Below are 14,197 nucleotides of genomic sequence, written 5' to 3'. Positions count from 1 at the left end.
AAGTGAGGATAACAAACACCTGTGCTCAATCTGCGCTGATGAGGGACATCTTTAAATATGGCGCGCGCATCCGTGGCTGCAGGAAGTTTTCAGGGCGGTGGGTACTGTCACACCCGGCTGCTTGGCACGGCACACAGACATGACTTGTGGAATTTATCTGGGGTGAGTTCATATTTTTGAGGAAGATTTTAAAGAAAATGCACCGTGACCCATGTGAAGACGACGCTGAAGCTAGCGCGCTCACCTGTGCTGTATTCTGTTGAACAGGTTCCTGCTGATTTGCTTTCAAGCACTGCATGTTTGCTGTTCACGGGCATTGCATCAAGGTAAATGCTAGAAATGATCTATAGAAAAATATCTAATATCCAGCCCAGCTTCCTTATACTGTGAAGTTGGCGCCTTTTTTAAAATTGGATCATATTTTTTTGTTGTAGCATTCAGTATCTTTTTTGTTTAATATGGTCTTTTGGCTTTAATAGTTTTAATTTTTCACCCTAAATAAGTTTACCTTGTCTATTTTCCTCTTTGTAGGCGAAGGCTCCTGGACACGCAACAGAAACTCGCGCGTTGACCTTTGGCATGTCCATGGCAGCTTTGGAGGCGGCAGACCCCAGGATGAATTCAGACAGGCTTATGTGGCTAAAGGCAGTTCACCCGACACGGGGGCTCGGCAGGGACTCGATGGCGAGCAGTACGCTGCACCACAGGCCAGGCATAATCCTTCAGTCCAGTACTACCTGAGCTCACTGGCTAAACCAAGATGGCACAAGGTGGACTCTTCAAATGGAGAAGTGCCACCTAAACGGGGGTTTGGTCAGTCTTCTTCTGCGAGTGACTCTAACACACAAAAAGGTCTCGTTTGGACTTTGCCTGGTCAGCAGGGTACACAACGTACTGGCCAGTATGCGCCCAGCAAACCAGATGGACATGGACCTAAGGTGAGCTCCCATCAGCCTTCAGCTCGGAAACCTCATGGTACTGGTGAAGTCCATCAAAAGCCTGGTTTAGATACAAGTGCTCAGTTGACCGGCTTAAATGGGAAGGGCGGGTTTAATCCACCGAAGGAGTTCATTAAGGCAACATCGGGTCTTTCACGAGGGAGGAAAGTGTACCCAAAAGGCAGCTCTACAAAGCTTTCATCCTCAACTTCTCACCTCAACCCTGTAGTTTCTAACATCCGTGAGCGCTACGAGCTTCCAATTTACCATCATTTTGGTCTCCACCAGTCACAGCAAGTGTCTGCCTACAACCAGAATCCTCAGCTTGTCTCACTGCAGACTGGGTCAAGCTTTGCCTCAGTGCCTATGACGGGTCATGAGCTGCAGAGTGAGAGACTAAGCCCACGACAGCAATTGGCTCCCACTATAGTCCACCGCATCCCCTGGTCATACGGAGGATTTTCCATTAAACGGCTCGAAGATGAAGATGAAGATCCCATGGAGCAGACCACTACCACAAAGATGCCAAAAAAGCCAGTAACTCACAAGCCAACCAAGACGTACTCTTTCCCCCCTCGCCACATGGAGTCCTTCAGCCCACGTCGGCCACTTGTTCACAAGAAAAGCAAGTGGATGAGGGTTAAGTCCAATCAACTGAAGGGTAAGAGTTATTTAGCCTGAATACGTTTGTTCCAAGTATGTAAAGTAATCTCTTGCATTGCTTTTTCCTTTAGGCTTTCCTGGTGTCCTTGTAAGTACATTATGAGAGGAATGAAAATGTGCTTGATGCTCCAAATGACTTGGACTACGCTGCCATCTAGTGTACAAAGACTCATATTGCGCCCAGACCACTGATAGCTGTAGTTTTTTATTAAACCCATTTACAGGCTATTTGTTATATTGGTCATTGAATTGCATAAAAAAATACTGACAAGATGGTTGGCCAAATGTGAGTGCTGTTTCTGTTGATGCAAGGTGTGCATTTTTAAATAAACTTGTGTTACATGAGCATTTGAGCGGCTTTTCATCTTGGTTTTTGTCTGAGAGTTCTTGTTTCAACACTTGGCTCTAGCGTTGGAAACAAATTCAGTTCACATTTGTGTGTGTGTGTGTGTGCTACAATATAGCCAATTGTTGGATAAAGCTTTTATTCCACACTACACAAGCCTTTAAAAATCTTGATTCACCATGACTTTGGTCAGCTACAAATGTCTCATGAGCTCCCCATACAATAAGCGTTAAGGTTTTGTTTAATCGCTTCTCTGATCACCATAAATCCTAAGCAGCAGTTTCTCTATTTGGTGCCATAAATCTGACAGATGTCTGCTAAGCCTTAAAGAACTTCAGGTGTCTGCAAATATACGTATCCTGTTTGCTTCATTTGTCTGAAACATTTGTAAACAGCGCAGCTCTGACCTTCTGTCCCAGCAGCTGTGATTTTGGATGTTATTACTCATTAAAATGCAGAGTAAATGGATGGAAACATACTGTGGAGATTGAGCATACTGCAGGTAGAGTGGCAGATCCGGCAGACGCTCCAGGTGGGCCCTACAGCAGGTGCATTAACAAGATTATTTAAACAGACTTGCTCAAATTACGTCTTCCAAAGTTTTAATTTTTGTTTTTTCGTTGTAGAAAAGCCACTTTTTATTGCAGCTTTTCCCCCACAATCGCAATTTTATTATTGGCATTTTAAATCATATAATGCATTATATAATTATGCAAGCTCTTCTGTGGCATTGCCCTTGCTTTAGCATCTTGCATTCAGGGTCATATACAACAAACTTTGTGCAGTTTGTGTGTACAGTACCTTGAATTACGTCTATTGCTATTTTCATGATAGGGTTTGTTAAAATGAGCCCTTTCATTCCAGTTTCACCATTTCTTGCTTTTTGTAACTAGTCAGTTTGGCCTTAACACCTTCATTAAAACGGTTAGTGTTAAGTATTGTCTGGGCAGAACTTTGGGAACTGCTTATAAATGTGCTTTAATAAAATGGATTTGAATCGAGTTCTTCCATACTTTCCGATTTGAGAAGTCTCTCCACTTTAAGTTGGATAATAAATACAAAATCACAATAGAATTGGGCCCAATGAATGGGTCCATATAGTTGTTCCCCTACGTAGTTGGAAACTCGCCACAAGATGGCATAATGGGACATAAACACTGCAGATTTCCAATACACTGTTGGCAAAACGCATAAAACGAAACGTGCTCTCCTGTTGGCATGAGGCGTGTACAAATAATCGTGGTACTGTCAAAGGTGTGTACATTGAAGATTTTCACCATGTGGGATGTGAAAGCACAAAAAATCTTTACATAATGTAAAAGGCGTATACAGTTTTGAAATAAGTATTGCAATGGTTATAAGAAAAATGATTTGAACATGTTTACGTCATGTGAGGGAAGAGTTCCTACGAGCATCACCCCAAAATGATCTGAAGTTTGTGCACCACACATCTCAGCTTTACAGGCATGTGTGCATCAATAAGAGCTGAAGTGAGTTAGTACCAAGACAGAAAACATGGGAAGGTTTCCGAGTAGCCTTGATGAGATAATAAATCCACAGCAAACGTCTTACGAAGATTTAATGTACATTTATTCTTAACACGTGGAACATATAGTATAAAGATTTTCATACTGAATAAATGATATTCATTAAGCCAAAAAAGGAAAAGGAGGAATTTACATCAAGGTTTTAGCTACATCATCTGTAATACAAATATGCAGAATCCGCATCACTGGAAAAAAAAAAAAAAAAAAAATCAAATGGTTTCTTCATCAAGTTCTAGCTTGTCTTTCTGAAAGAGCTCGAGTGGAACCGCAGACATGATTGGTTATTACAATCTACACCCAGAGTGAAGACGAACTCAAAACTTGGTGTTGGTGTGGCGTCAGCAGCTGAATACCACACCCCCACGCTCTCAAGTAGTCACATGGCGTACTTGATGAGGGAAACTCGTTAAAGATCAAAAATGGTGAAGAGCAACAGAAGTGGAGAAGGAGAGAGAAGTGTAATGTACAACATATATACACTGCAGCTTGGACTGCGTCTAGAGCTGAGGATCAGTCCTAAAGAGGTGACTTTAATATAAGGGTCAAGTCATACAATCAAGGGACAAGAGGTCGGGGTGTTGTAGGTTCACCAGACTTTGGGGGGAAAGCCGTTTTCTCTCTTGACATGAACTAAAACTGTTTAAAAACTACAGTTTGCTGCCAAGCCAGCGTATCTCAGTGTGAAACAGTATTATTACATTATGTTTACAGTTCTTTAAGGTGTACAGTACAGAAAAAGTCCTACAATCTACTGCACAGGCCTCCCATGACAGGTATCTGTTCACAGCCAATAATGTGGTTCCTGTGGGGCTGAGTATATAGCGTCCAAAGTTACAGCAATTATACCACACCACAGTCTATGTAGCCTCCAAACATGAACCAGAATATTGTCACGTTCGCACTGCCGCCTTCCTACCGACCCCCGAAGGAAGAGGCGAGCACATGGATCCCCCAAACTCACTGTAAACGAGACAGCAACTTTGGTTACAGTTTCTTTTTTTCTGGAGATTTTTCTTTTCATTAAAAAACAAGTTCTTTTCGCAGGGCAGTGCACTCTGTCCTATGCCTGGGTCCCAGTCCGCTCTTCTCTGCCAGCATCTATCATAAAATCCACAGCGACTTCATATCATCATATTCCTTCCTTTAGTGAGAAGCAGGGGTAAAAGACAGTGGAATCCCAGGTGATTTTGCATAAATTAAAAAAGAAAGGGACAGTCAGTTTAGCTGTCACCCACACTCAACACACGCACACACACTCATTCACGCGCTCAGACAGTGGGGCGTAGGGAAAAGGACAGAGCGGACACTGTCCCCCGGCTGTCATGACTGGCCAATCAGAAACAGTACATCACAGATGACCTGGGACACCATAGAGTTCATAAGCGGGGAAACTGAGATGTCCAGTAGCCTCGACTCGTACAAAGTGAACTCTGAGTGGTTTTCCTCCACCTTTGCGAGTGCGTGCAGGGCGCGGGCCGCCCTCCGCATCATGTCCACACTGGTGGGCTCAAAGTGGTGCTGCATCTGCAGCAGAGAGCTCTGGCTTTGCTGGTACTGCGTTGCTGCTAGACTGTCCTCCAGGAAGCCCAGCAGGTTCCCTACACTGCCTTTCTGCATGGCTATGGCTCGGGCCGCCAGGCTATCACCCTGCGCTAGGTTAGCCAGCAGCACGACAGCCATCTCTCGGCACACGGCCACCTTTCGTTCTCCCACCAAACGCACTAGCGAGCCGTAGAGCTTTTCCAGGCGGCTAAAGGGCGGCGTGGCCAGAATCAGGTCCACGTTGTTGTCCTGGATGCTCAGCTTGCTGAGAGTCTCGAGGACCAGTCTCTGAGGGGAAAGGGAGCCGTGGGGCCCCAGCGTTGGGAAGGGGTCCAGGGCTTCGGCAGAGGGGCACACAGCCCAGTGGAGCAGGCCGTCCAGCAGTGGCAGGCATATGCTCTCAGAGTAGACGGACAGGTCCAGCTGACCTGAGATGTTTGCTAATGTGACCAGGCAGTTCTCCCTCAGCACCTCGAGACAGTCCCACCACCACTCGTCCCTCTCACAGCTCACGCCCTCATCCTCATCGTCCTCCTTCTCATAGGTGACAGGCGCTTGCTTCCTCTCAGGGTGTCGGTGGTGCAGCAGGACCAGGCGTCCTAGCAGCAGCAGCAGTCCCGGGTGTTTGGACATCTCTAGATCGTTGCCCGGGACAAAGGACAGGCTGCGGATGATGTTGGACACACAGATGCAGCGGCGGGACAGCGAATCCTGCCAGTCGGACAGGGTGCACAGAGGCGTCTCGTCCTTACTGTGGGGCTCGTCCTCTAGGATTTTGACATTCCGGCGACTCTGAAGCTCTGGGTTAATGCTGAACAGGTACTTTCCGTTCTCCTTCTGCTCCTCAACACCTCCTCGGACAGCCTCCTCTGTGACCGAGCCGGGCCGCGCTGATAGGACGTCGTCGATGGTGGCGATCACAGGTGCTCCGATGGGCAGGGGGCTCTGGGCTGTATCCGAGGGCTGCGGAGGCTTGTCTTCACCGTTAGGTTTGGATGTGTCGAGGGCTTCCGCCACTGCCTGAGGTACTGGGACTTTCTTTCGGCTCTCGGGGGCTGCAGTGCGCTTGCACCGTTTGAAAAGGTCCATGCGGCTCTCAAAGTGGGTCTGGATGTGTTCTGTAGTGTCCCCTCCGCCGATGCTCCAGTGTATGAGTCCACTTTCGAAGCTTTTCCGCTGCCTCAGTTTGGACGCATGCTTCGTCATGAAAGGGTTCCTCTTGCGGACCACCTTGATGGGCAGTTTGTCGAATTTGCTAGCCTGTCTGGGCTTCTCCGAGTGGACATTGGGGTCCTGGGACCCTGAGGTAGAGCTAAAGGGTTCTTTGACAGAAGACTCTGGTTCCTTAAGGTCTTCTTGGTCCTCGGCAGACTTGCTCAGGGGGGAGTCCACTTCCTGCTTCACAACGACAACTGATGGGGTCTTATCCTCCACATCCTCCTCCTCTTCCTCTTCATCCTCCTCATCAGTGTCAAGTTCTCCTCCCTCAGGCATCTGGAATTCATCATCAGAGTCCTCGTCCTCTGCCAACGGGTCCAGAAGAGTGCGCTGACCCGGGTCTCCCACTTCGTACTCCTTTAGGATGCCAAAGATCTCAATGAGGCATCGCCTGAAGTACTCCACTACCAGCTCTAGGAACCCAGGCAACTGTGAACAACAACACGGCAAAGTTACCACCTGGTCCAAGACCAACAACTGACATTTGTACGTCAGAGGACTTACAGCACACAAGTTGAATGTGGAAATGCTGCTGTCGTCATACAACAGGATGTTGATGGTGTCCAAGGCCCAGGTGCTCTCAGCGAGGAGACCAGACCTCAGAGACATCATGACCCTCCAGGCTTCAGGAGTGCCTGCAAAGACAACGCAACTGCTTTACTACAGAAAACATAAACAAGTCAACGATTCCACCTGCCCCACCATCATCTCATGTTATGGGTTTTAATATTATAATTCAATTTTTTGAAAAAGGAAATAGTTCAATCTCCGTGTTTTACTGGTTCAACTTTTGCGGTAAAGCAAGGTTTTTATGTCATACCGATGTCTTTCATGGTGAGTCTCTTGCGTGGCTTCAGATGAGGCTGGGAGGCCTCCACAGAACCAGGGGGGAAGGCCACATCTCTCCTGATGAGAGGCTGCTGCACTGGCGTCTGTCCGATGTGGGAGGCGGGCACCGGCGGTCCAGCCTTCTGCACTTTGATGCCCGGGTGCAGGTAGGGGGACTTGCTGGGGGATGTCCTGCTCTCCAAGGGTCGAGGCATGGGTGCGGGGCTGGACACCTGAGGAATGTGATTCTGAGCGGTTGGGTAGGTGGAGGGTAGAGGGCGGGACATAGGTGGTCCAGAGCCTCCAGGGCCAAACGGAGGCTGCCGCTGGGACATGTGACCGGGCCACTGGCCCTCATGATTCATGCGCTGCTCTGAAGACATCATGTCCTCTGAACGGTTCATGCCATGGTAGCCCGGCCCTTGACCTGGGACAGGAGGACCCTGCCTGTTAGGGTAGTTAGAGTAGCCCATCTCATTGCGACCCTGCCACATAGGCCCCTGAGGGCCATCAGGGCCTGAAGGCATGGGGCTGCCCATCATCTGGGGGTTCATGGAGGACTGGGAGTTAGCACCTGCGGCAGATGGCCCTCTGTCCCGGTTGAAAGGGAAGGGGAATTGGTTCTGTGGGCCAGGTGGTCTGCGCTCTCCTCCTGGGTATGTGTTGTACTGGTTGTACATGTCCTGTTGACCCTGTGGTCCTGAGGCCTGAGGTCCAGGCTGCTGTTGACCACTGTATGGGACGTTGTAAATTTCTCCCTCATGGCGCTTAGCTGGAGGGCCGTAAACCCCGTCTACAGGACGTTTGTAGTTCTGGAAGGATAAACACAATTCATTACCGAAATATTCTCGCACAAATAAAAATATTATTCTAAAATGTGTGAAGAAAAGTGAAATGATTCTAAGCTCATGAACCATAAGAAACAGAATCAATCGCTTCGATTAGAATAATGGCAATAACAATTATTATTATTATTATTATTGCATCTGTGACTAGATTTTAAGTTGGGTTTAAACAAATGTTTCATTTTTAAACTAATTGGAAGTAACGCAAAAGTAGCAGGAGGACGCTGGTATCCAATGAACATAATGTTCTCACCGGTTGCTGCTGTGGATACATTCCTGGCTGTTGATTAGGGTATGGGCCACCAGGGGGAGCTCCTGGTCCAGAGTACTGGTTGCCATAAGACTCGTGCCTAACGATGAAATGCAAAACTTCATGATTATATTTTCAGTGACACAATGACAGCATTAAATAGGAAAATTCCCTTGTTCATAAAAGTAAACATAGAAACAAATAGAAGTGTCAGACCTCTGCTGTGGTGGAGGGCGGCTCGGTGAGTACATCCCTGCGTCAGCTCCAGAAGGCATCATGTTGGGCTGTGGACCTCCAGGCCCCATGCTGCCGTCAGGGCCCATACCCGGCTCCTGCCTGTAGCACAAAAACATTCCATTATCCCAGAGAACTTATATTATATTGTTATAATAATTATATTAAACCCGGCTTACTGACTGAAATCTAAAGACTGACCTTCGCTCATACCCGTAAGGGTACTGCTGTCTCTGGTTCATCTGCATGTTGGCCATAGGTCCAGGCGGGCCCCGGTTGTACTGCTCTCCCATTCCACTGTTGGGGCCTGGCTGCATGAACTGCTCTCCAGCTGCATAAGAAACAACCACCGTGAGAAGACGCATCCTATAGCGTTTCTGAACAGGGGAAACAAGCTCACCTTTTCTCATGCCTCCAAAGGGGTCCTTTGATTCATATGGTCCCATCCGGTTCATCATCTCTGGTCCGCCCATCCCAGGCTGGAAGCCCTGAGAGTTGGGGGTCATGGCATTTCTTCTGGCAAATGCAGGGTCTCCTCCATCAGCGAAAGGGTCCTGAAGGCTAACACTACTTCTACAAAAGGCACATTACCGTTTAGAAAAAGCTTTGCATGTTAGTCTAAGTTCTGAGGAATTGGGTTAGTGATTGGTACCTTGCACCGGGCATTGGAGGCATTTGTGAGTGCGGTGTTGAAGCTGGAGTCGGGGGCTTCAGGTCTCCTCCCTCTGCCATGGAGCTACTGGTCGACTGAGGAGTCTGAGGACCTTGTAGCGATCCAGAACCGGCTACAAAACACAGGAAACAAAACTTAAGACACAACATCCATCAACAGCCAGCATCATGGTTCATTCTGGGTTGTGACGGCAGTTGTGAGAGAAAATGTTTACTTATCCCATGTAAAAAAAAGTATAGTTTGGCATTTTCAAAGCTGGAGGCACAGCTCAAAGGTACGGTAAATTTTGAAAGTGTCTCCAAAATAATATTAATGCTCTGCCAACTTCGACCGAACACTTCATGCAAAATATGCCTCACAAGCAACTCGTAACTTCAGCAGCCTGACAAAATCAAACTTCAGGGAATTCAGAGAGCATCCCCTTCCGTGTGGTAAATCAGGGCGTGAGCTGATGTTGATCATGTGCAGGAGTGGAGTCGTATGGATAGACTGAACACTGCTGGGGGCTTTGAGAAAACATGCTGCTTTTGGCATTGCAAAATCCCATTAAGAAATTCCCGAGTGCTGTGACAGCAGCGAAGCAGAGTTTGTGTCAAGGCAACTGGTTTTGGAGTGCACAGCCAGCAAAAAATGTTGAAGCCTTTAGCTTATCATCCCAATCCCACGCTCCCCCTCCCGAACGCACTTTCCATCATTCCTCAAATACGGGCACTCCAGGAAACAATGCTGCGAAGCCTCTGACAGATTACTGACGTGGGGGTGTGTGCGCATGTGACTTTGTTTTGGTTGCTCATCATTAACTTAAGCCAGGGACCTCACACTATTAGCGAGCCGATTTGATGACTCACAGGTTCCCATTCATTAAACTGGCACACACAGCGGGGTCACCGGCAGGTCACACTTACTCACATTTTCACACATCAGCCGCTGTAGCTCTCATGTACACACACACCCACACGGGCACACACACCGAGCCCATCCCCCTCCCCCTGGGCAGGGATTTCCCTCCAAAGATGGAGGGGGAAGGGGGGGGGTCTCATGAGGGTGGAAAAATAGCATGATCGAGTCAGAAGGAGAGAGAGTCATGTGACTTTTGCACACACACATCTAACGAACTGAGCAGACACAAAAGCCACTGAGCTCTGCTTTCATACAGAAGGTAAGTATCCACAGAACAGTGCCAGGAGGTGGACTGCACGAGTTATCAAAATCTAATCCAAAATACAATTTACAATGGTTGAAATTGAGCAAATCTCAAAGATGACAGGTATTTATACTGGAGATCGTCTGCCAGTCCAAGAGGTCTCATGTTTAAACCTGCATGTTCTGAAAGAGGTGCGATTCATTCAGCAGCTCATATTTCAGTCTTCTCTCAAATGTCAATGCTCCGCGTTTCAAATGTGCACAGTAAACAGTTGTGATTTATACAAATCAATCGCAAATTTAATCACAATCCCAAGTCTGGTGTCAAACATTTAGGTCAAATCATTTTCCCATTAAACTGAAAGAAGTGTTTTATGACATGATGCTGATAAAAGTCATTTTCAGAAACTAAAACTATTGTTATTCTCACAAAGAGGTCTTTAGAAGTGTCACACAAATGTCCAGAAACAGACACACCATTAGCTTCGTCATTGCCTGGCTCAGACTGGACTCCGGGGAGTGTTCCCTCTGCAGCCCAAGGCCAGGCACAGGCTGAGGACAGCACACTGATGGAGCAGTGCTATCGCCAAATCAGCCCTCCCCGGCTGCCCTGCCTGCTAACTAGATGCCAGCTGACAAGCACCCGACGCCTGGTGTAACACCCCCCTCGTGCTGAGTCAGTGCCCCCAGTCTGTCTGACAAGCCTGGGCTGAGGCCAGAGCAGGGCAGCACGTGGTCACTCCTGGTGTGGCTGGCTCTTGGCAGCAGCTCCATGACAGGGGAGACTCCAAAACAAACAACCTCACCAAGTCACCCTCAAGTAACTGAGAGTGACTAAACAGTAATCAAACTAAACAGACCTGAATAATGAAATGGAAACATTACAAACATAAAACAAGCAGGTTTTTTATTCAGAATTATTACCCAGTGTGTTTTCCCATAACCCCTTAAGCCAGACAAAAGGCCCGAAGCAACGGTCTAGTTTGAATCTACAAACAAATATTGAATTATCCGCCTCATCTAAACTTCAAACCTCACATGACCACGATGGCCAGTAGAGAGAGGAAAGGTCAGCCCAGTTATGTTCAAATGAATCTCTCCTCCTCAAGCCTATGAACAGGTCAAAAGTGATGAGATAAAGAACGTGTCACACCGCGTGCAACAAATCACCAACAAGTCCAACAACGGCACGGTGCAATTTCATCATCAGCTTCCAAAGCAAACTACTCGTTCAAATTCACACACACACACACACACACACACACACACACAAAAAAGACCTGTGGCATTTTTTCACCTTAAAAAAAAAAAAAAAAAATCTTCCCGAAATAGAAAGTCCCACTTCCGCTGTGCCGTGACACTCCCGTTTACACAGCGCGCACTCAGAGTCTATTGAAAGATTCGGCATGCCGGGGGAGTCTCAAAGCCTTTTCGTCATGTCATGTGCAAATGCCACAGAGTATTCCCCAAAGAAATGGAAGTGTCCGGGGGAAGCCGAGCACTCTCTTTGTGAATTACAGCTGTGCCGCGTCCGTTTACCGCTCCGCCAATAGGCACTAAAGGAGCGCTGAATTAACGGAGGACGGCAGCTCCCCATATGACAAACGGGGCTGAGAGAATGGCTTTTCGCGCAATTAATAGGATACAATAAAACGGAGTGGTTTATAGGCAGATGATGTGTGAGCGCTGGAGAGAGAGAGAGAGAGAGAGAGAGAGAGAGGGGATGTACGTGGCCTCACCTGGGCTGGGAGGCTGGATCTTGGGCTGGTTCTTCTTATTGTCCGTGTTGAAAAAGTCCGGGGGCGGGTCTTCTCCGCGCTCGATCTTGCACTCGAAGGCGTACAAGCACTGGATGTACTGCTTTTTCAGTGAGCTGGCGGCGCTGCTGGACGTGCCCACGTTCAGGTTAGTGGCCAGCTCCCGCCACTTCTTGTTCTTGTTGACCTGACGGCGAAACGAGAAGACTTAACACAAGCTACCAACATCCGTGACAGCAACAGCATCACACTGAAAATAAATGTTAAAAAAAACAGTTCTATCTCACTATTTAAGTATAATAAACTAGTGATGGGATTTATGGATCTGCTTGTAGCTGTTGAAATTGTTAACCACTAGGCTATCAGCTGCACAATATGGCAAATGTATGTGAAAGAACGTGTTGCAGTTTGAGGCAGAAGCACCATCTGTGGACAAAAAGACCGTGTGTGTAGAGCCTAAAATCCAAACCCAAAATAAAATCAACTATATTGACCCTGTGACCTTTTACCTGTGTGAGGCCGCCGATCTCCTTCACGGACACGTAGAGCCTGAAGAGGTCCAGAGGTTTGCGTCCCACCGCCGGCAGGTTGTTCATGCCCATAGCCTTCTCCTCGGCGAAGGCCAGGTATCGGTCCACCCACATCTTTCTCTCCGGCTCCGGGCCGAGCTCGTACAGCCGGGTGATCTTCTCATTGGTGATGGTGGAAGAGCTGGACTTCTAACAGAAAATGACAACGCAATTAACAAATTGTAGCAGCTGAAAATATTTAGGCAGTGCAATATTCTTTGCCAGCAACAATATATCCCAGTCTAAACTGCAAATCTAAGAGTCATTGCAAAACTTGTCTGGGGAAAATAAACGCAATTAGGTCTTGTACCAAAAGCGGGCAGCACTAAAACGCATCACAAGTGACTAAATATCAAAGCCTTACCTTTTTGGATTCCGGTTTCGGAGTCCCCTCGATTTTGTTGTTCATCTTCTGGGCTTGGTTCATTTTGTCCATGCCAAACTCTGAACTGGGAGGCATTCCTAGGTGATCAAGAGTAATAATTAGACTAATCCTAACTTTCCATCTAAATAGGTGAACATAAGGCAAACAGTGGAAATGAGATTTTACCAGGAGTGTTGTTGGGCATGTTGCCTCCCATCGGGTACGGCCCTGGCCCTCCCTGGTTCATCATACCGTGCATGCTGTTCATCCCAGGACCATAACCGGAGCCTGCTCCCATCATGCCCTGGGACATGTTGGGGTAGCCGGGTGGCCTGAAGAAAATACACCAATGTTATTCATTTACTATTTTAGATTTAGATGGGACATGTCTGAATAGTTGAGGGATAATTTTCTGGTGCACAGATGTACTGGATAAAGTCAAAGTAAAAATCACACATGGCTGTTCACAGAACTAAGCTAGCATCTTTGCAGGGCTCGGATGTGAATCGGCAAGCTCTTATTTGATCCTGCACTCTTTCTCTCTAGGTCTCCTCCTCCTCCTCCTCTCTACATAAGTGTTTGGTCTTCTGCCATCTACTTTGCAGCGCACTCAGGAACCATAACAACAGACCAGCTGCAGAAAGAGCCACTCCATTTTTACAGGCACACATCCATAGAAGCAAGGACTGGCCCCGACACATCCAGCTAAAAGATTAAAAGTCCCTCTCTCCGTCGAATAGTCATCGTGTAAAGTGTTCTGGTCTCTTCATGTGCCAGACGCTGCGCTCACCTGTTGTGTATGGAGTTAGTAGGTCCATGGTGCATGGCGGGGCCTCCGTCCTTCCTGTTCATGCCTGGAGGAGGACACATCCCTGAGCCCATCTGAGGGGGCATGTTGCCCATGTTAGAGCCCATCCCAGGGCCATAGGGCCGAGTACCCATCTGCCCCGGGGGCATTCTTCCAGGGGGTATTCCCGCATAAGGAGGCCCGCTGCCCTGACCAGACATGGGGTTCATAGAGCTGGTCATCGCAGGGCCGCTGGGATAGTTGGCGTTCTGCATCCCTGTGTAGCCTGGTTGCCGGGGGTAACCTACACCTAACAAGAAGGAAACCGTTAGAAAACAAAGGTACAAACCTCGCAACCTCTGGTCTGGGTAATGTCATAAAGGGTAAAGATTACTGTATGTAGAGCAGAGTTTTGTAGCTCATGTCTCAGTCATATAAATTGTTTCTGCATCTTCACATGAATCAATAAAACAGAAGAAAAGCTTGTCTTAGT

General features: G+C 47.6%; 2 protein-coding genes across 5 annotated transcripts in view; one reads left to right on the top strand and one right to left on the bottom strand.

The window, feature by feature from the left end:
* LOC306973529 (uncharacterized protein) lies at positions 1 to 1,806 on the top strand. The gene is made up of 4 exons (XM_079570452.1): positions 1 to 162; positions 268 to 326; positions 532 to 1,599; positions 1,673 to 1,806. The coding sequence occupies exons 1-4, from the start codon at positions 140 to 142 to the stop codon at positions 1,702 to 1,704; spliced, it is 1,182 nt and encodes a 393-aa protein (XP_079426578.1). The 5' UTR covers positions 1 to 139; the 3' UTR covers positions 1,705 to 1,806.
* Positions 1,807 to 3,524: 1,718 nt separating this feature from the next.
* The window catches only part of arid1ab (AT-rich interactive domain 1Ab), a 48,893-nt gene continuing 38,220 nt past the window's right edge, over positions 3,525 to 14,197 (bottom strand). For 2 of the 4 annotated variants that reach the window (XM_079571195.1, XM_079571197.1), the window contains exons 8-20: positions 13,708 to 14,008; positions 13,104 to 13,249; positions 12,918 to 13,015; positions 12,494 to 12,703; positions 11,967 to 12,171; positions 9,064 to 9,196; positions 8,812 to 8,984; positions 8,613 to 8,742; positions 8,394 to 8,513; positions 8,181 to 8,277; positions 7,075 to 7,894; positions 6,759 to 6,889; positions 3,525 to 6,683 (exon numbers count right to left, since the gene is read on the bottom strand). In XM_079571195.1, coding sequence (XP_079427321.1) covers positions 4,815 to 6,683; positions 6,759 to 6,889; positions 7,075 to 7,894; positions 8,181 to 8,277; positions 8,394 to 8,513; positions 8,613 to 8,742; positions 8,812 to 8,984; positions 9,064 to 9,196; positions 11,967 to 12,171; positions 12,494 to 12,703; positions 12,918 to 13,015; positions 13,104 to 13,249; positions 13,708 to 14,008 — 4,433 coding nt within the window. In that variant the 3' untranslated portion in view covers positions 3,525 to 4,814. Of the gene's footprint in view, positions 6,684 to 6,758; positions 6,890 to 7,074; positions 7,895 to 8,180; positions 8,278 to 8,393; positions 8,514 to 8,612; positions 8,743 to 8,811; positions 8,985 to 9,063; positions 9,197 to 11,966; positions 12,172 to 12,493; positions 12,704 to 12,917; positions 13,016 to 13,103; positions 13,250 to 13,707; positions 14,015 to 14,197 lie in introns of all 4 variants that reach the window. The other 2 variants (XM_079571194.1, XM_079571196.1) reach the window with 2 other exon arrangements.

The sequence above is a fragment of the Gobius niger genome (assembly GCF_951799975.1).
Source record: "Gobius niger genome assembly, chromosome: 14".
NCBI lineage: Eukaryota > Metazoa > Chordata > Actinopteri > Gobiiformes > Gobiidae > Gobius > Gobius niger.
Note: the sequence above shows the minus strand (reverse complement) of the source record. Positions and strands in the feature narration are given on the sequence as shown.